Source organism: Hyla sarda, chromosome 13 (assembly GCF_029499605.1).
Source record: "Hyla sarda isolate aHylSar1 chromosome 13, aHylSar1.hap1, whole genome shotgun sequence".
Lineage (NCBI taxonomy): Eukaryota > Metazoa > Chordata > Amphibia > Anura > Hylidae > Hyla > Hyla sarda.
In genome coordinates, this window is record NC_079201.1 from 5,663,104 (window position 1) to 5,676,553 (window position 13,450).

The 13,450-nt window shown below is 40.8% G+C and overlaps 2 protein-coding genes across 8 annotated transcripts in view; one reads left to right on the forward strand and one right to left on the reverse strand.

The window, feature by feature from the left end:
- LOC130297600 (protoheme IX farnesyltransferase, mitochondrial) overlaps positions 1-13,450 on the forward strand; it is a 492,900-nt gene that overhangs the window by 29,040 nt on the left and 450,410 nt on the right. The window contains exon 2 of one of the 3 annotated variants that reach the window (XM_056550254.1): positions 235-394. The exons of the other annotated variants lie outside the window; for them this stretch is intronic. The gene's annotated coding sequence lies outside the window, so the exon portion shown is untranslated. The remainder of the gene's footprint in view (positions 1-234; positions 395-13,450) is intronic. 3 annotated transcript variants of the gene reach the window in all.
- Positions 3,070-13,450, reverse strand: part of LOC130297601 (heparan sulfate glucosamine 3-O-sulfotransferase 3A1-like) — a 191,701-nt gene continuing 181,320 nt past the window's right edge. For 4 of the 5 annotated variants that reach the window (XR_008849614.1, XR_008849612.1, XR_008849613.1 and 1 more), the window contains one exon: positions 5,251-5,359. Coding sequence is in view for 1 of the 5 variants with exons in the window: in XM_056550259.1 (XP_056406234.1) it covers positions 4,738-5,359 (622 nt within the window). In the remaining 4 variants the exon portion in view is untranslated. Of the gene's footprint in view, positions 5,360-13,450 lie in introns of all 5 variants that reach the window. The other variant, XM_056550259.1, reaches the window with a different exon arrangement.

The following is a 13,450-nucleotide window of genomic DNA, read 5'->3' on the forward strand; positions in this document are numbered from 1 at the left end:
CATTACATATCTGGAATTGTACAATAGAACAGAAGTGGCTGGAAAAGTGTTCCTATTATACAGCACAACTGTCTCACATGGTCCTACAATGCAACTGGATCTCTTATCTCTCCTGACATGTCTGTGTTAGTAAATGCATGTATTCTGAAGCCTTCTAATGTGTTGTTCCTTTGTTATTCCTCCTTAAAATGTATCAATAAATTGACACATGAGTGTCCCCATTTCCTTTGACAGTGTGTTGTACTATGATGCAGCTTTGATTGTCGGTCATCACTGCTTAGTGATGGGAGCCATAATGTCAGGAGTACAGAGCATGACCTCCAGGACTGCTGATTGGCTGTGACGGTCATGTGACCTAGAGTGCTGACGAGAAGGTGAACATGGGATTGCAGGGGTAAGTATCAGTTAGTTTGTTGTCTTATGGGGCCTTTCACGTGGAATTCGGTGAGGAAAATTTCAGTGCTGAATTTCTTTTGTGTGAATGAGCCCTAAAACGTTTTCTTTCTTCTTTAGAAGCACATACATAAGGTGATGGTGCAAACACTAGTCTGATATGGGTACTACTTCCTCTGACGCATTTCCACCCTACCGGGCCTTGAACATCATTGGTGCAGCATACTGCATATAAAATTTCCTCTACATATGCCATGCACAACTGTTTAAGGTTAGCAGGTACCATATGGTGTTGTGGTGGGGTCACCTGCACCACTAATTCCTACACTACAAGTGAGTGCCCCCTTTTTCTTTTTTTCCCTTATACTCAATCCACTCCCATCCAATCCAGTCTGTGACAACCCCCACCACTGTATTCATCTCCTAAGCTATACATCCAAAGTGATTACATTGCTATTAGAAGTGAGGCAGAAATTGAGGTGCACACCCGTTAACAACGCAAAAAAGAATAGAATTTTCTATTTTCCTTTTGTAATTGTAATCTTCATTGAGATTGAACAAAATGGATTCCTATTGTATCTCTAAGCTATAAAAAAAACAGTGGAAAAACCATTATTTACAATACACAAAGTAACACAAATTGTTTTATTTTTTTCGAAGCTCATTATCATTAAAGTTTCCTCATGTAATTATCAGTAAAAGCTGCGAAAAAACTTCCCAGCTTTCCGACAGACACAACTGCACTTTCACAAAATCTTTTTTTATTCTATTTTTTCTTCCTTTTTTAATTTTAAAAAGCAATTTATTTGTGTACAAGATGTTCGCTGTTCTGAGTCAGTGTACCAACGTCTTAATACCTGTGGGTTTCGCTTGTCCTACTCTGTATGGATTTGCTAAGAACTTTACTTTGCTAAAAGCAAATCACATCAGTTTCTCATGTAATAAGACACTGACAATTTTTGCACATTAAAACAATTTACTGGCAGCGATGTGATCGGCAGACTAATGGATCCCTATTACACTGCGTTCTGTTCTGCACTAAACTATTGTTGTTGAGCACTCCTGTGCTGTGACCCACAATGCCATATTGTTTAACTCTTTATTTGCCTGGACAAATATGTGCTATTGGCTGCAAAAGTACATTACTCATTGTTGCACCCAGTATCAAAAGCCATTCCCATTATCTTCACTTATAGGAGTATTCCGGCATCAGAAAATTGCATGTAAATAAGACTTTCACCACAAGAAATATAGTTTATTATATAGTGTTATCACAAATTGTTCTGGCTTAAGCATGTTTGTGTGAAATTCACCTGTGAGAGGTAGTTGTGTAGTCTTCTTTTTGTCAGTGAGGTGTTGTCTCAGCAGTTCCCTGGCTCCTCCATCATCTTCTGCTGTCTCAGGAGGCATGGTTGGATCTTGTCTAAGTGCTCTAGCCCTGTCATCACGTCTAACCAGCCCCTACGGTCTACATCCAGTGGCGTTGCTAGGGTTGGTGACGCCCGGTGCTGTAGGAACTTTTGTCATCCCTCGTCGCCCCAAAACCACCCCAACCCCCAATGAGATTTACATATTATTTCTGTGTGCTAGATCTGCAGTGCAGTGTGCATTGCAGATCGAGCTCACAAAACAACTAGTGACACAGTTAGACGCATGGCAGCTGGGCCAAGGTGTGACCCCACCAGAGGATGTCACCCGATGTGGTCTGAACCCCCCTAGGAACACTGTCTACATCACCATCATATAGGGAGAATGAGGTGTGATTACAGCACGTTTCCTTGTGTTGAACAATGCCACAGGCAGAGGAGCAGACATAATGTGAAACAGTAGGTGCTGCAACCTCACTGTGCCATAGTCTGCTGTAAAATAAGATTTTCTGCAACAACTCTGGGCGGAAAAATGAGAGGGGTGTTGTGGGAGGGGAGTAGGCAGTGTGGGAGGACTGTGAGGAAGAGCTGAGGGAAAACAATCATCAATGATAAGACCTCCCACTGGACTCCTACGCATAAAAAGATCATAGATTTCAATCAATAAATGAAAAGTAATTCTGGACCTTTTCCTACCAAGATATATATTAATCTGCTCAGCTGTTCCTGCTCTATAACATGATGCCTATAGATTAGAATTCATCATGGTGACAGATTCCTCTTAAGGAGACAAGCATTGACTTACAGGGATGTTACCTGTTAAAGGTGGCACTAGAGAGCAAGCTCTTTTGTGTCTGGAGGAGAGCTAATTTTCCAAATGTTCTTCCCTAGGGTGTATTGAGTGGCCTATAAGATTCTCTATGGTAAGTTTGCATTACCTCCTGAAATCATCGTAACAGAGTTTTCTTGTGTCCCTCCATTTGAATGAAGTGGTGGTTGGACACTCCATTCAGTTCTATGGGCTCCATTCAGTTATATGCGCTCAGCTATCTTTATTTGGCCTATAAAGATTAATGATGAACCAGTGTTCATTAAATAATGGGGAGAGAGCATGAGATCCCTGTTCTTGTGACCAGTGGTGGTCTAAGCAGTTGCCCCTGAACCCAGATAGTCCTCCCCTTTCGTGCCGTTAAGGATGAGCGTCTTTCATGAGAAAACCCATTTAATATAACAGACCCAAGTTATGGGTAGGAGATAGTGAATGGCACAATCACAGTTTAGCCAATAATGTCTTGCACGATCAACTTTGAATAAAAAAAACCCATCATATTAAGTAGAAAAAAAGCCATTGATTAGGACATTTTATATTTTCTTTTCTTAGAATTTACATGAGGCAATTCCTTACAGATACTTCACATTGGGCTTTGGTGCATTTAAGCATAAACTAAACAATAAGAAAATGATGGGGGGTCTAAGTCTTCCCTTTTTACAATCTTAGCTTATGGTGTGAATAAGTCAGAGCAATGCAGGAGGTGACAATTAAAAAAGAGGAAAAGAATAATTTCTCCAGTAAGATGAACGGAGCCATTTACCGCATGTGTCACCGAAATAAAGCAATCATAAAACATGCTGCTGGAAATGAGAAAACACAATTATTTGTGGGTAATTCAGCAGAATAATGAGACGTGTTAATTGTTAAACAAATGCTTTTAAATGATATGTTTGAGAGGTACAATTCCAAAACTTTACGTAAATGCCTCAAACAAGTACAAACATTTCCCCAAATGACTAATAACCTTTATGAAGATCTCATGAAACTTTGTTTTAAATGTTCACATTTCCTGTATATACTGAATGCAGCCATGTTGTTTATTTAAATCTGACCACTTAAATCTGACCACCATGTACACAGACATGTTCGACTTGAATGGATATGGCGGCTTTTCCCTCCCTGTCTTCATACACATTAGATAGTCAGCAGATCCTTCCAAAATCTGTGGATTCGGATGAGTTTCTAATGTTTACGGCAAGTTTTAGGCATTATATTTAGCCCACTAGCTCTAAAGGTGGCCAATGACATTGGCTAGAGAGAGGGTGATGAGGAAAAATTATTAATTGAACAATCACCGTTTTGTAGACACATCCATACAAATTTTGGTCCACACATAAAAAATGGGATTTCCATCTGTTATCCATATGTCATTTTTATGAGGTATCCCCCTTAAGGTTGCAAAATGTCTGCCTCCATTATATGTAAAAAAAAAAATGAAAATAAGTAAATGGTGAACAAACTATAGTCGACAACCTACTGTAATTACAATCTGAGCTATAAAATTCACTTTAATTCTTTGAAAAGAGGATTGAAGGATCACAACACTATAAACATAGCTGGACCATGAAGTAGGGTGAAAATGTCTGGCCTGCGATAAGTTATACAGCTACAAGTGCTAATTGACAAGGTGGTTCAGATCATATAGGAGAGTGTAGATGGTGCAGGTGGTAACATGATAACTGTATTTAACCACAGTTATTGGTGGGTTAAAAATTATACAAAATGGCACTTAACAAGGTCGTTGTTTTTCTTTCCACATTTATCAATGATGGGGTGAGGAGTTATTGTGGTGTAATGTGCCTAAGGATGGGGCATTTGGTGCAAGGTGTCATGAGATCTTATTTTTGGAACCATACAGAGGCCAGGTAAAAGGGTTGTGACATTGTATATTGTAGTTTGTATGGACATGTCAATATAAAGATGCTGATTATAAAGTTCTACATTGTAAAAAAAAACTTCAAAAATAAACTTGAAGATAAGTAACTAAAGCTGTAATTAAATAAGACTTTATACATATTACAGGAAAGAAAAGCTGTCATACGACACAATATAATGTCTTGTATATAGGAAGATGTGATGCTAAATATTTACTTTACATTTCTGTGTTAGAAAAATATATATTGTATATTCTATATCATATATCTGTTAACTATCCCAACCAAAGTCATGGCCAGTCATTTGGTAGAACTTCATATTGAATGGCCTGTAGAACTCTCGCAATCTCTGGACAACTTCTGGGTCTATGTTGGGGTGAGTCCTGCCCTTAGTTTTCCCCAGACAATGGGGTTTACTGCTACCTTCTGCTTTTTTCAAGCATGGGAAACCCTTAGTCTTGTTAAAATAAAAATGTTTGTCCGTGATGATTCGTTTAAGTCCCAGGAAATCCTGGACACGTCCCAGTTCTCCTGCGGGATCCGTGATCAGTCTCTCACCGCTCACAAAGAGGATCTGACTCATAGGGAAATACTGGAGCCAGTTCTCCAAGTGCTTGGCATAGATACCAATCTGGATGGCACTCCATGAGATGTCGATTAGACCCATAGTTCTGTTTTTAAAAGTCAAGCTTTCAAACGTGGGGATGTCTGGCCTCTTGGACAATGTCTGGGTGTAGTCCGATATCACGCGAGTTACTGGGTCCCTCACCACCACTATCAGCTTAGCGTCCTTCGACATGGCAGAGATCCGGGCTGGAGCCTCCTTGGTCACAAAGTAACTTGGAGTCTTCTCCATGGTGATCTGACTGTCTAATGTCCTTGGCATCAATTCCCTGCAAAAAAACAATACATTAATTAAGCAAAGCTAATCCAATATAACATATAATTGCATAAAATCAGCTCATAGCAACAACCCAGACATAGAATTCCATTGAAGACACTATTATGTCTCTAACACTTAAATGGGATAGAGGAAGATTGATGAAACAACCATGAAAATCATACAGATGGAATTGGAATTGGAAGCCTGGTGATCTGAATAGGTTTAACACAAATTACTTGTAGTTGTTGCTTCCCGTCACTGGAAGTCAACCCATTTGGAGCCAGATTGTGAAAACATTTCTGACCATGTTATTTTTATTTGTTTTACACTTATGTTTAAACAACCTTATCAGCTTGGTTCCCATATTTAAACCAAAGGATGCTAGTGTAATCAGGAGTCCCACCAAGGGGGATCCATAAGACTCGGATGCTGGGGTTGGCATCTATGTATTCCCACCTGAGAGGCACGTCCCACCAAGGCCTATAAACATGCTTTTGTACCAGAGATGCCATGTGTCTGCGGACCTAAACAGTGTTTAGAAGTCTGCATATGTTTTATGAGTGAGTAAAATATTAACTTTAGTCCACTGAGCCTCACCAACATGGCATCTTGCTGTGCAGTGGCCTGTAGCAAAGCCTTTCATTGATTAATTAATTTATTTATACTTAAGACTATATCGATAATATCTTCTATGTATATAATGAAGGAATTAAGGTTTCTACACCGACATAGAAATGTATTCGTTACTGTGAAAGCAGTAAAACGATGGAGCTCTTTGTCAGAGGAAGTGGTCATGGTAAACTCAATAAATGCGTACAAACTGGGCCTGGAGGACTTTCCAGAGTACTGTATCATAATATTACAGGTGAAATTTAGTCTATTCTGAAGAAGGGCTGTTTATTTGGTTTAATAGTCAAGTCAGTTTTGTTCCTTAAAATTAGCAAAATTGGCCTCTTTTTTGCCTTCTTCTGGATCAACACTATAGGGAGGACTGGATAGGTGTTTGTCTTTTTTCAGTCTAGCAAACTATTTTACTATGTTAACACATGTGACTCATGATTTATACTGATTTGTACATGATTTATACTGAGATTCACAAATGATCCAGCATTTTTGGTGGCCCTGGGTTCCTGATACTGAGCTGTGTGAGAGGCTCGGTGAAAGAGCGCTGATCTAGATGATTGGCACCCAAATCCAGCAGGACTTCCAGAGCCTGTGTAATACTGTAGCCTCTGCTAACACTACCATAATGACAGCAATACTGGGTCTGTAACACCAATGGCATCCAACAGACCCTAATGCTTTCTAATGATGCCCATCAGGTTCTATTATGTTGTGTGTCATTCTAGTGAAGAGGAAAAGGCTAAATCCTTTGGATTTCTTCCCATCAAATATGATGGAGCTATCAGCAGAGGCTCAGACAATAATGTCAACACAGTCTAACAGATGTGCTGATGGGAAAATATAATTGAGCACACTATTACATGAAAGGTCAGAAAGCACAATCCCCAAATAAAAAGTTAAATGTGTATACATGTCTGCAAAAATAAAAAGTTATAGCTAACTCTCTGTGGTAGATATATTAAGGTGAGCAGAAACATTTGACTTCAACTTACTAGAGAACTAAAGTTCCCTCTTGTGACTCTAAATAGACAATTAGCATTTCAAGTAACAAAGCCAAACTGGAGCTGACACCCGGAGCCCAGGGCACCTTTCATAATTACACCAATTTGCTAATGCTACAAAGCTCTAATTTGTCTCCGAAACAATCACCTCTCTCGGGATCTCAGTAAAATATTACCGGCTCATGGCAATCAGGCTCAGACACAAAAATTGATGTTGTGACCCAGGATTCAACAAGCTTTAGGACCTCTACCAGCCAACCGGGAACTACAAGTGGAAAAGCCCACTGGAATTTAATATTACATTTTTGAAAAGGAATCATATTTGGCATTGCATACAATATTAATAATAACAGGGAAAGCCCCATTGCTCTGCCTATTGCACATCCATGTGATTACTAAATATTATCGTCAAGGCCTTTTAAAGTTCAAATATTTATCTTCCACCCATTCTGCACAGATTGGTGCGGGGAGAGACAGCGAACACCGGGTGACACATTTGCAGAGGCAACCAGATGACGCCCAGAAAGTTCCAGGCATGAGTTCCATCCATCAGAAAAGGACTCGTCCACAGAACACAATGGGCATCATAAGGATGCCTTGGCTACTGTACCGCCCAGTGGGAGCTGTGTCCCTTTCCAGAACAAGCAGGAGACAAGCCCTGGACTTTCTGTGGTGTGTTGAAAATACTATAGTCACAGTTCTACTGAATGTTCTTTTTTGCGTTCCCCAGTAGTTAGTGCCAGTAGTTTTGACACCTAATATGTTTAGGGTTTAGACTGGCAACAGGGCGGGTCATCTCTGCCATGCCGTGTTGGCAATGGTCCAGTGATGACTACCCACATGACAGTATATATTCCAGTCTTATTGTATATTTTGTTGAGAGAAATTTTGCATTAACCTGGCAACTCATCACATGGCTACTTTGGTAAATAGATATCTATCTATCTAGGTATATTTATGTTTTAATTCACCCTTCTTTGTTAATAATTATTAGCAGCTCTGTATACACCTTGCAAAGTGGAAAGTTAAGGCCTCTAAAAGCTTCTTGTGCTCTAGAAACCCACCCAAGCTTTGCACCACCCACCCTTATGTCTTGAAATCATTACTTTACACTTGTGCACACAATCTGCCACATGCCATCACTTATAGACTACAGATTGCTGAACCGTCTGCAATATGATAGGAGAGACCACAATAATCTGTTTGCCCTTTGACTGCCAGTCACGATAAATAAAGGCAAAGGTTCTGCATCAGTTTTGACAACTCCACTCAAGATGACGTCCTTCTACACAGGGATTAATTCATTCTATCGCAGCTGGGGTGCCCAGACGTCCGGGTGAAGCATAGCAGCAGATGAATGAATTAAGCAAACAAATACTAAATAATGATTTGGCAAGAGGCAATTCAGGAAGGTTATTGCACAGGAAAGACACATTATCAAAATCTTATTACTGGCTGCTGTATAATAATAGCTGTCAATTTTACCAGATTATTGATGTTCGAATAAAGCAATAATATAAAAAGAGCCAAAATGGAGGAAAGCCAGAGGGAAGCGTTGTCCAGATCAAGCAGAATTGCAGCCAACGGAATATCCGACGGCTTGATGACAACAGCATCGTGGAGCAGGGATGGGGGGGATATTCCTGCTGACACTGGATGCTTTTCATCCTCTTGTGGCAAAACTTGAGAGGCCTTGTAAAAATATTATATTGCATGGTATCATTATATGACCTAGGGCTGTGCCAAACAATAGTTTCCTTTATAAAGAGACTCAAAGACTCCAGTTGTTTCTTGTAGAGGTTCTAGTAAAGCTTTGAGAGTATTCCCATGCAATATGTATTGTTATAGGGAACAATCATCACCCCTACTGTGTAGTATTATCCATTATATACAATGGTGTACATACCAAAGAGACCATATGGCTGCTATTGGGCAGCCCAGACATGTGCAGTAGTCGTGGAAGGGAGTTACAGTATTTTCTCTAATTGATCTACAATGAATGTTTCCCTTTACATACTGGTGGTGACAATATGGCAGCCACAGTTACCGTCCTTTTTCCAGAGCTGGTTCCATTTGGTGGCAGGTTTGGTGGCAGGTCTAGGTTGATATAGGTTTTAAATCAGTCACAAAGTAGTAGTTTTGGACAATCTGCCCAAGGTGTGTGCTACCAAATGTCCTCCAGCTTTGAGGGCACAGGACCAAAGGCCCATTGATAAATCAACAGAAGTAGGGAACAGCTTAAGATGGAAACCAGAATTGCCTGGCCACTGACAAAGATACAGTGGGGCAAAAAAGTATTTAGTCAGCCACCAATTGTGCAAGTTCTTCCACTTAAAAAGATGAGAGAGGCCTGTAATTTTCGTCATAGGTATACCTCAACTATGAGAGACATAATGAGGAAATAAATCCATAAAATCACATTGTCGGATTTTTAAAGAATTTATTTGCAAATTATGGTGGAAAATAAGTATTTGGTCAATAACAAAAGTTCATCTCTAATACTTTGTTATATACCCTTTGTTGTCACTGACAGAGGTCATATGTTTTCTGTAAGTCTTCACAAGGTTCTCACACACTGTTGCTGGTATTTTGGCCCATTCCTCCATGAAGATCTCCTCTAGAGCAGTGCTTTTTTTGGGGCTGTCGCTGGGCAACACGGACTTTCAACTCCCTCCAAAGGTTTTCTATGGGGTTGAGATCTGGAGACTGGCTAGGCCACTCCAGGACCTTGAAATGCTTCTCACTTCTTCATTGCCCAGGCGGTGTGTTTTGGATAATTGTCATGCTGAAAGACCCAGCCACGTTTCATCTTCAATGCCCTTGCTGATGGAAGGAGGCTTTCATTCAATATCTCACGATACATGGCCCCATTCATACTTTCCTTTACATGGATCAGTCGTTATAGTCCCTTAGCAGAAAAAGAGCCCCAAAGCATGATGTTTCCACCCCATGCTTCACAGTAGGTATGGTGTTCTTTGGATGCAACTCAGAATTCTTTCTCCTCCAAACATAATGAGTTGAGTTTTTACCAAAAAGTAATACTTTGGTTTCATCTGACCATATGACATTCTCCCAATACTCTTCTGGATCATCCAAATGCTCTCTAACAAACTTCAGACGGGCCCGGACATGTACTGGCTTAAGTAGGGAGACATGTCTGGCACTGCATGATTTGAGTCCCTGGTGGCGTAGTGTGTTAATGATGGTAGCCTTTGTTACTTTGGTCCCAGCTCTCTGCAGGTCATTCAATAGGTCGCCCCCGTATGGTTCAGGGATCTTTGCTCACTTTTTGTGATTATTTTGACACAACAGGGTGAGATCTTGCGTGGAGCCCCAGATCAAGGGAGATAATCAGTGGTCTTGTATAGGGCTGCAGCTAACAATTATTTAAATAATCGATTAGTTGTCGATTATTTTATCGATTAATCGGAAAAAAATTCTAAATTCCAAAAAAAGGGGTTCAGCTTATTATACTTGAAAAATTATGTGCAATGGCTATATTAAAAGTTTCTAGCATGTGATGTGACCAAACAGCATAATTTTTTTTAAACTTTTACGCCGGTTATTATCGATCCTGTACAGAAACCAGTGTAAATTTGATACTGCCGAATGGGTAACTGTCTGAATTATTAAAATAAAATGTTAATAATTCACTAATATTTTAATAGTTCAGACAGTTAGCCATGCGGCAGTATCAAATATGTAAAAAAAAAATGTTTTTACTTTTTTTGTATAGCAATAGGAAAAGGGGGAGCTGATTTTTATTGGGGGAGCAGTTAATTTACTTTTTTTTTTACTTTACTCTTTTTATATAGCACTCCTATACACATGGGGAGTATGTGCAGACTGCAGAGCATTGCATCTGACCCATGTCTGTAGTACAGACTCTGTAGTACTACAAATACTAGGGTATGCTCTGCACACCCCCCATGTGTATAGCAGTGTATGTGTATTACATACACACCGCTATACCCATGGGGGTATGTGCAGAGAATTGCACCCTTGTGTCTGTAGTACAGACACTAGGATGCAATGCTCTGCACATACTACCATTTGTATAGCAGTGTGTATGTAGTACACACACACTGCTATACACATCAGGGTATGTGCAGAGCATTGCATCCTAGTGTCTGTACTACAGACACAAGGGTGAAATGCTCTGCACATACCCCCATGGGTAAAGCGGTGTACACTGCACACTGTACTACAGACACAAGGGTGCAATGCTCTGCATATACTGCTATACACATAGGGGTATTTGCAGAGCATTGCACCCTTGTGTCTGTAGTACAGACTAGAGTGCAATGCTCTGCACATACCCCCACCTGTATAGGAATGTACACAAACTGCTATGCACATGGGGGGGGTATGTGCAGGCTGCAGAGCATTGCACCATAAGGTCTGTAGAAGACACTAGGGTACAATGCTCTGTCTACAGTCTGTTCTGCACATACCCCCCATGTGTATAGCAGTGTAGTGCAGAGAAGACTGCAGACACACAGAGACGGAGGCCCTGGGAGGATCACCGGCCGCTAGGGCCGCAGCACAGTGAGTGTGTGCTGTATTGGAACCTCAGTGGCAGGTGGCGGCGGACGGCGGCAGAAAATGGAGGGTCACTGATCCTCATGGGCTGAGTGGGGGAAATACTGGTAAAATGGCGGCGGGGGAGGAGACAGTTAGAAGAAGCAGCAGCCTCCTAACTGGTAACGCTGATGGGAGGGTGGAGCTGAGAGTCTCAGCCTGAGACTGTCACTGAGGCTGCTGCAGGATTTTCGGGACTCGCGCCTGAACGCCCCCCTGCCTGCAGTAACCTCCTTACAGGTCAACAACGAATCCCATTATCGAATTTAATCAATTTTATCGATTAATCATTGCAGCTCTTGTCTTATATTTCTTCCATTTTCTAATAATTGCTCCCACAGTCATTTCTTCACACCAAGCTGCTTGCCTATTGCAGATTCAGTCTTCCCAGCCTGGTGCAGGTCTACAATTTTGTTTCTGGTGTCCTTAGACAGCTCTTTGGTCTTGGCCATAGTGGAGTTTGGAGTGTGACTGTTTGAGGTTGTGGACAAGTGTCTTTTATACTGATAACAAGTTCAAACAGGAGCCATTAAAACAGGTAACAAGTGGAGGACAGAGGAGACTCTTAACTCCTTAAGGACCCATGACGTACCGGTACGTCATGAGTCCGCTCCCGATCTATAATGCGGGGCCACGGCATTCTGTCTCTCACAGTTGAGGTTATAATCTATGATAAAAATTACAGCCTCTTATCTTTATAAGTAGGAGAACTTGCACAATTGGTGGCTGACTAAATACTTTTTTACCCCACTGTAGTCTTAATGGCTGGCCTAGCTGGCAAGGGGATTGAGAGAGGCAAGGACAGCCCAATACTAGCAGGTGGCTGCTATACAACCAAAGCAGAAAAGTTACCGCCACTGTTAAGATTTTGCCACAGTTTCTTTTTGCATATAAATTGGATGGCCATATTACTCCCTGTAAGTAAGGAGAAACTGACGATCATACACAGGACCTGATATGTTTATATTGCAGCCAACGTAACGCATCATTTTTTCTTTAGTTACCTCCCCCCATCTTAATGACTTCTCATATGAGGACAGTATTTTCTCCCAGACATTAGAAGCGCTTATCCTCCCGGCCTGACATAATCCATCGTTAAATCAATTGTCTAATTGTGAAATTGCTCTGGCTAATTGGAAGGCGTAAGATGCTGGTGCGTTCCTCTGCTCAGGTCTCGGAGAACAGATGGGGTGTTTAAAGCATTAGCAAAGCTTAGATTTGATCAATCAATTACAGTATGTGACACTTGTTAGGATTATGGGATCTTGTGCCTACGGCGCGGAGCCAGCTCTGCACATTAACCTTCCTTAAATGACAGCAGAGCATGGGAAGGGGTGGGTGATGATTACAACAGTGTCTTTCTACATGACTGAGACACACACTATAACGCTAAGTCCCTATTATTAAATTTTAAAATTTTGCACAAAGTGCATGTGTGGCATCATTTATTAGCAGGTATTCATCACAATTCAACATCCGCCTTCTTGGGGCTCAGGTTTAGAGTTTCCTGTGGAAAGACAGATCTGAATTGGTGAACTGATGTCAAACAGATAGAAATCTATTTTCAACCTACAATGTGATCCAGAGATTTATTATTTGGAACCCAGAAGGAATTTCTCCCCCTCATATGGGGAAATTGGCATCAATCTCCATAAGAGTTTTTTTTGCCTTTCTTTAGATCAACACAGGAGGGTTATAGAGAGAACTTCATGAACTTGTCTTTTTTTTTACCTTAGGAAATATGAACTATGGGAAAAGATGGGCTGATTGCAAAATGTAATTTTAAAAATCTTCAACCATAAAGAAAATGTATAGGGTGCACCCAATGGTGGAATCTAAGGGATTGGAGTCTTCTGTGTGGATTATCCTGTGGCACAGTGTTCTGTTACATAATG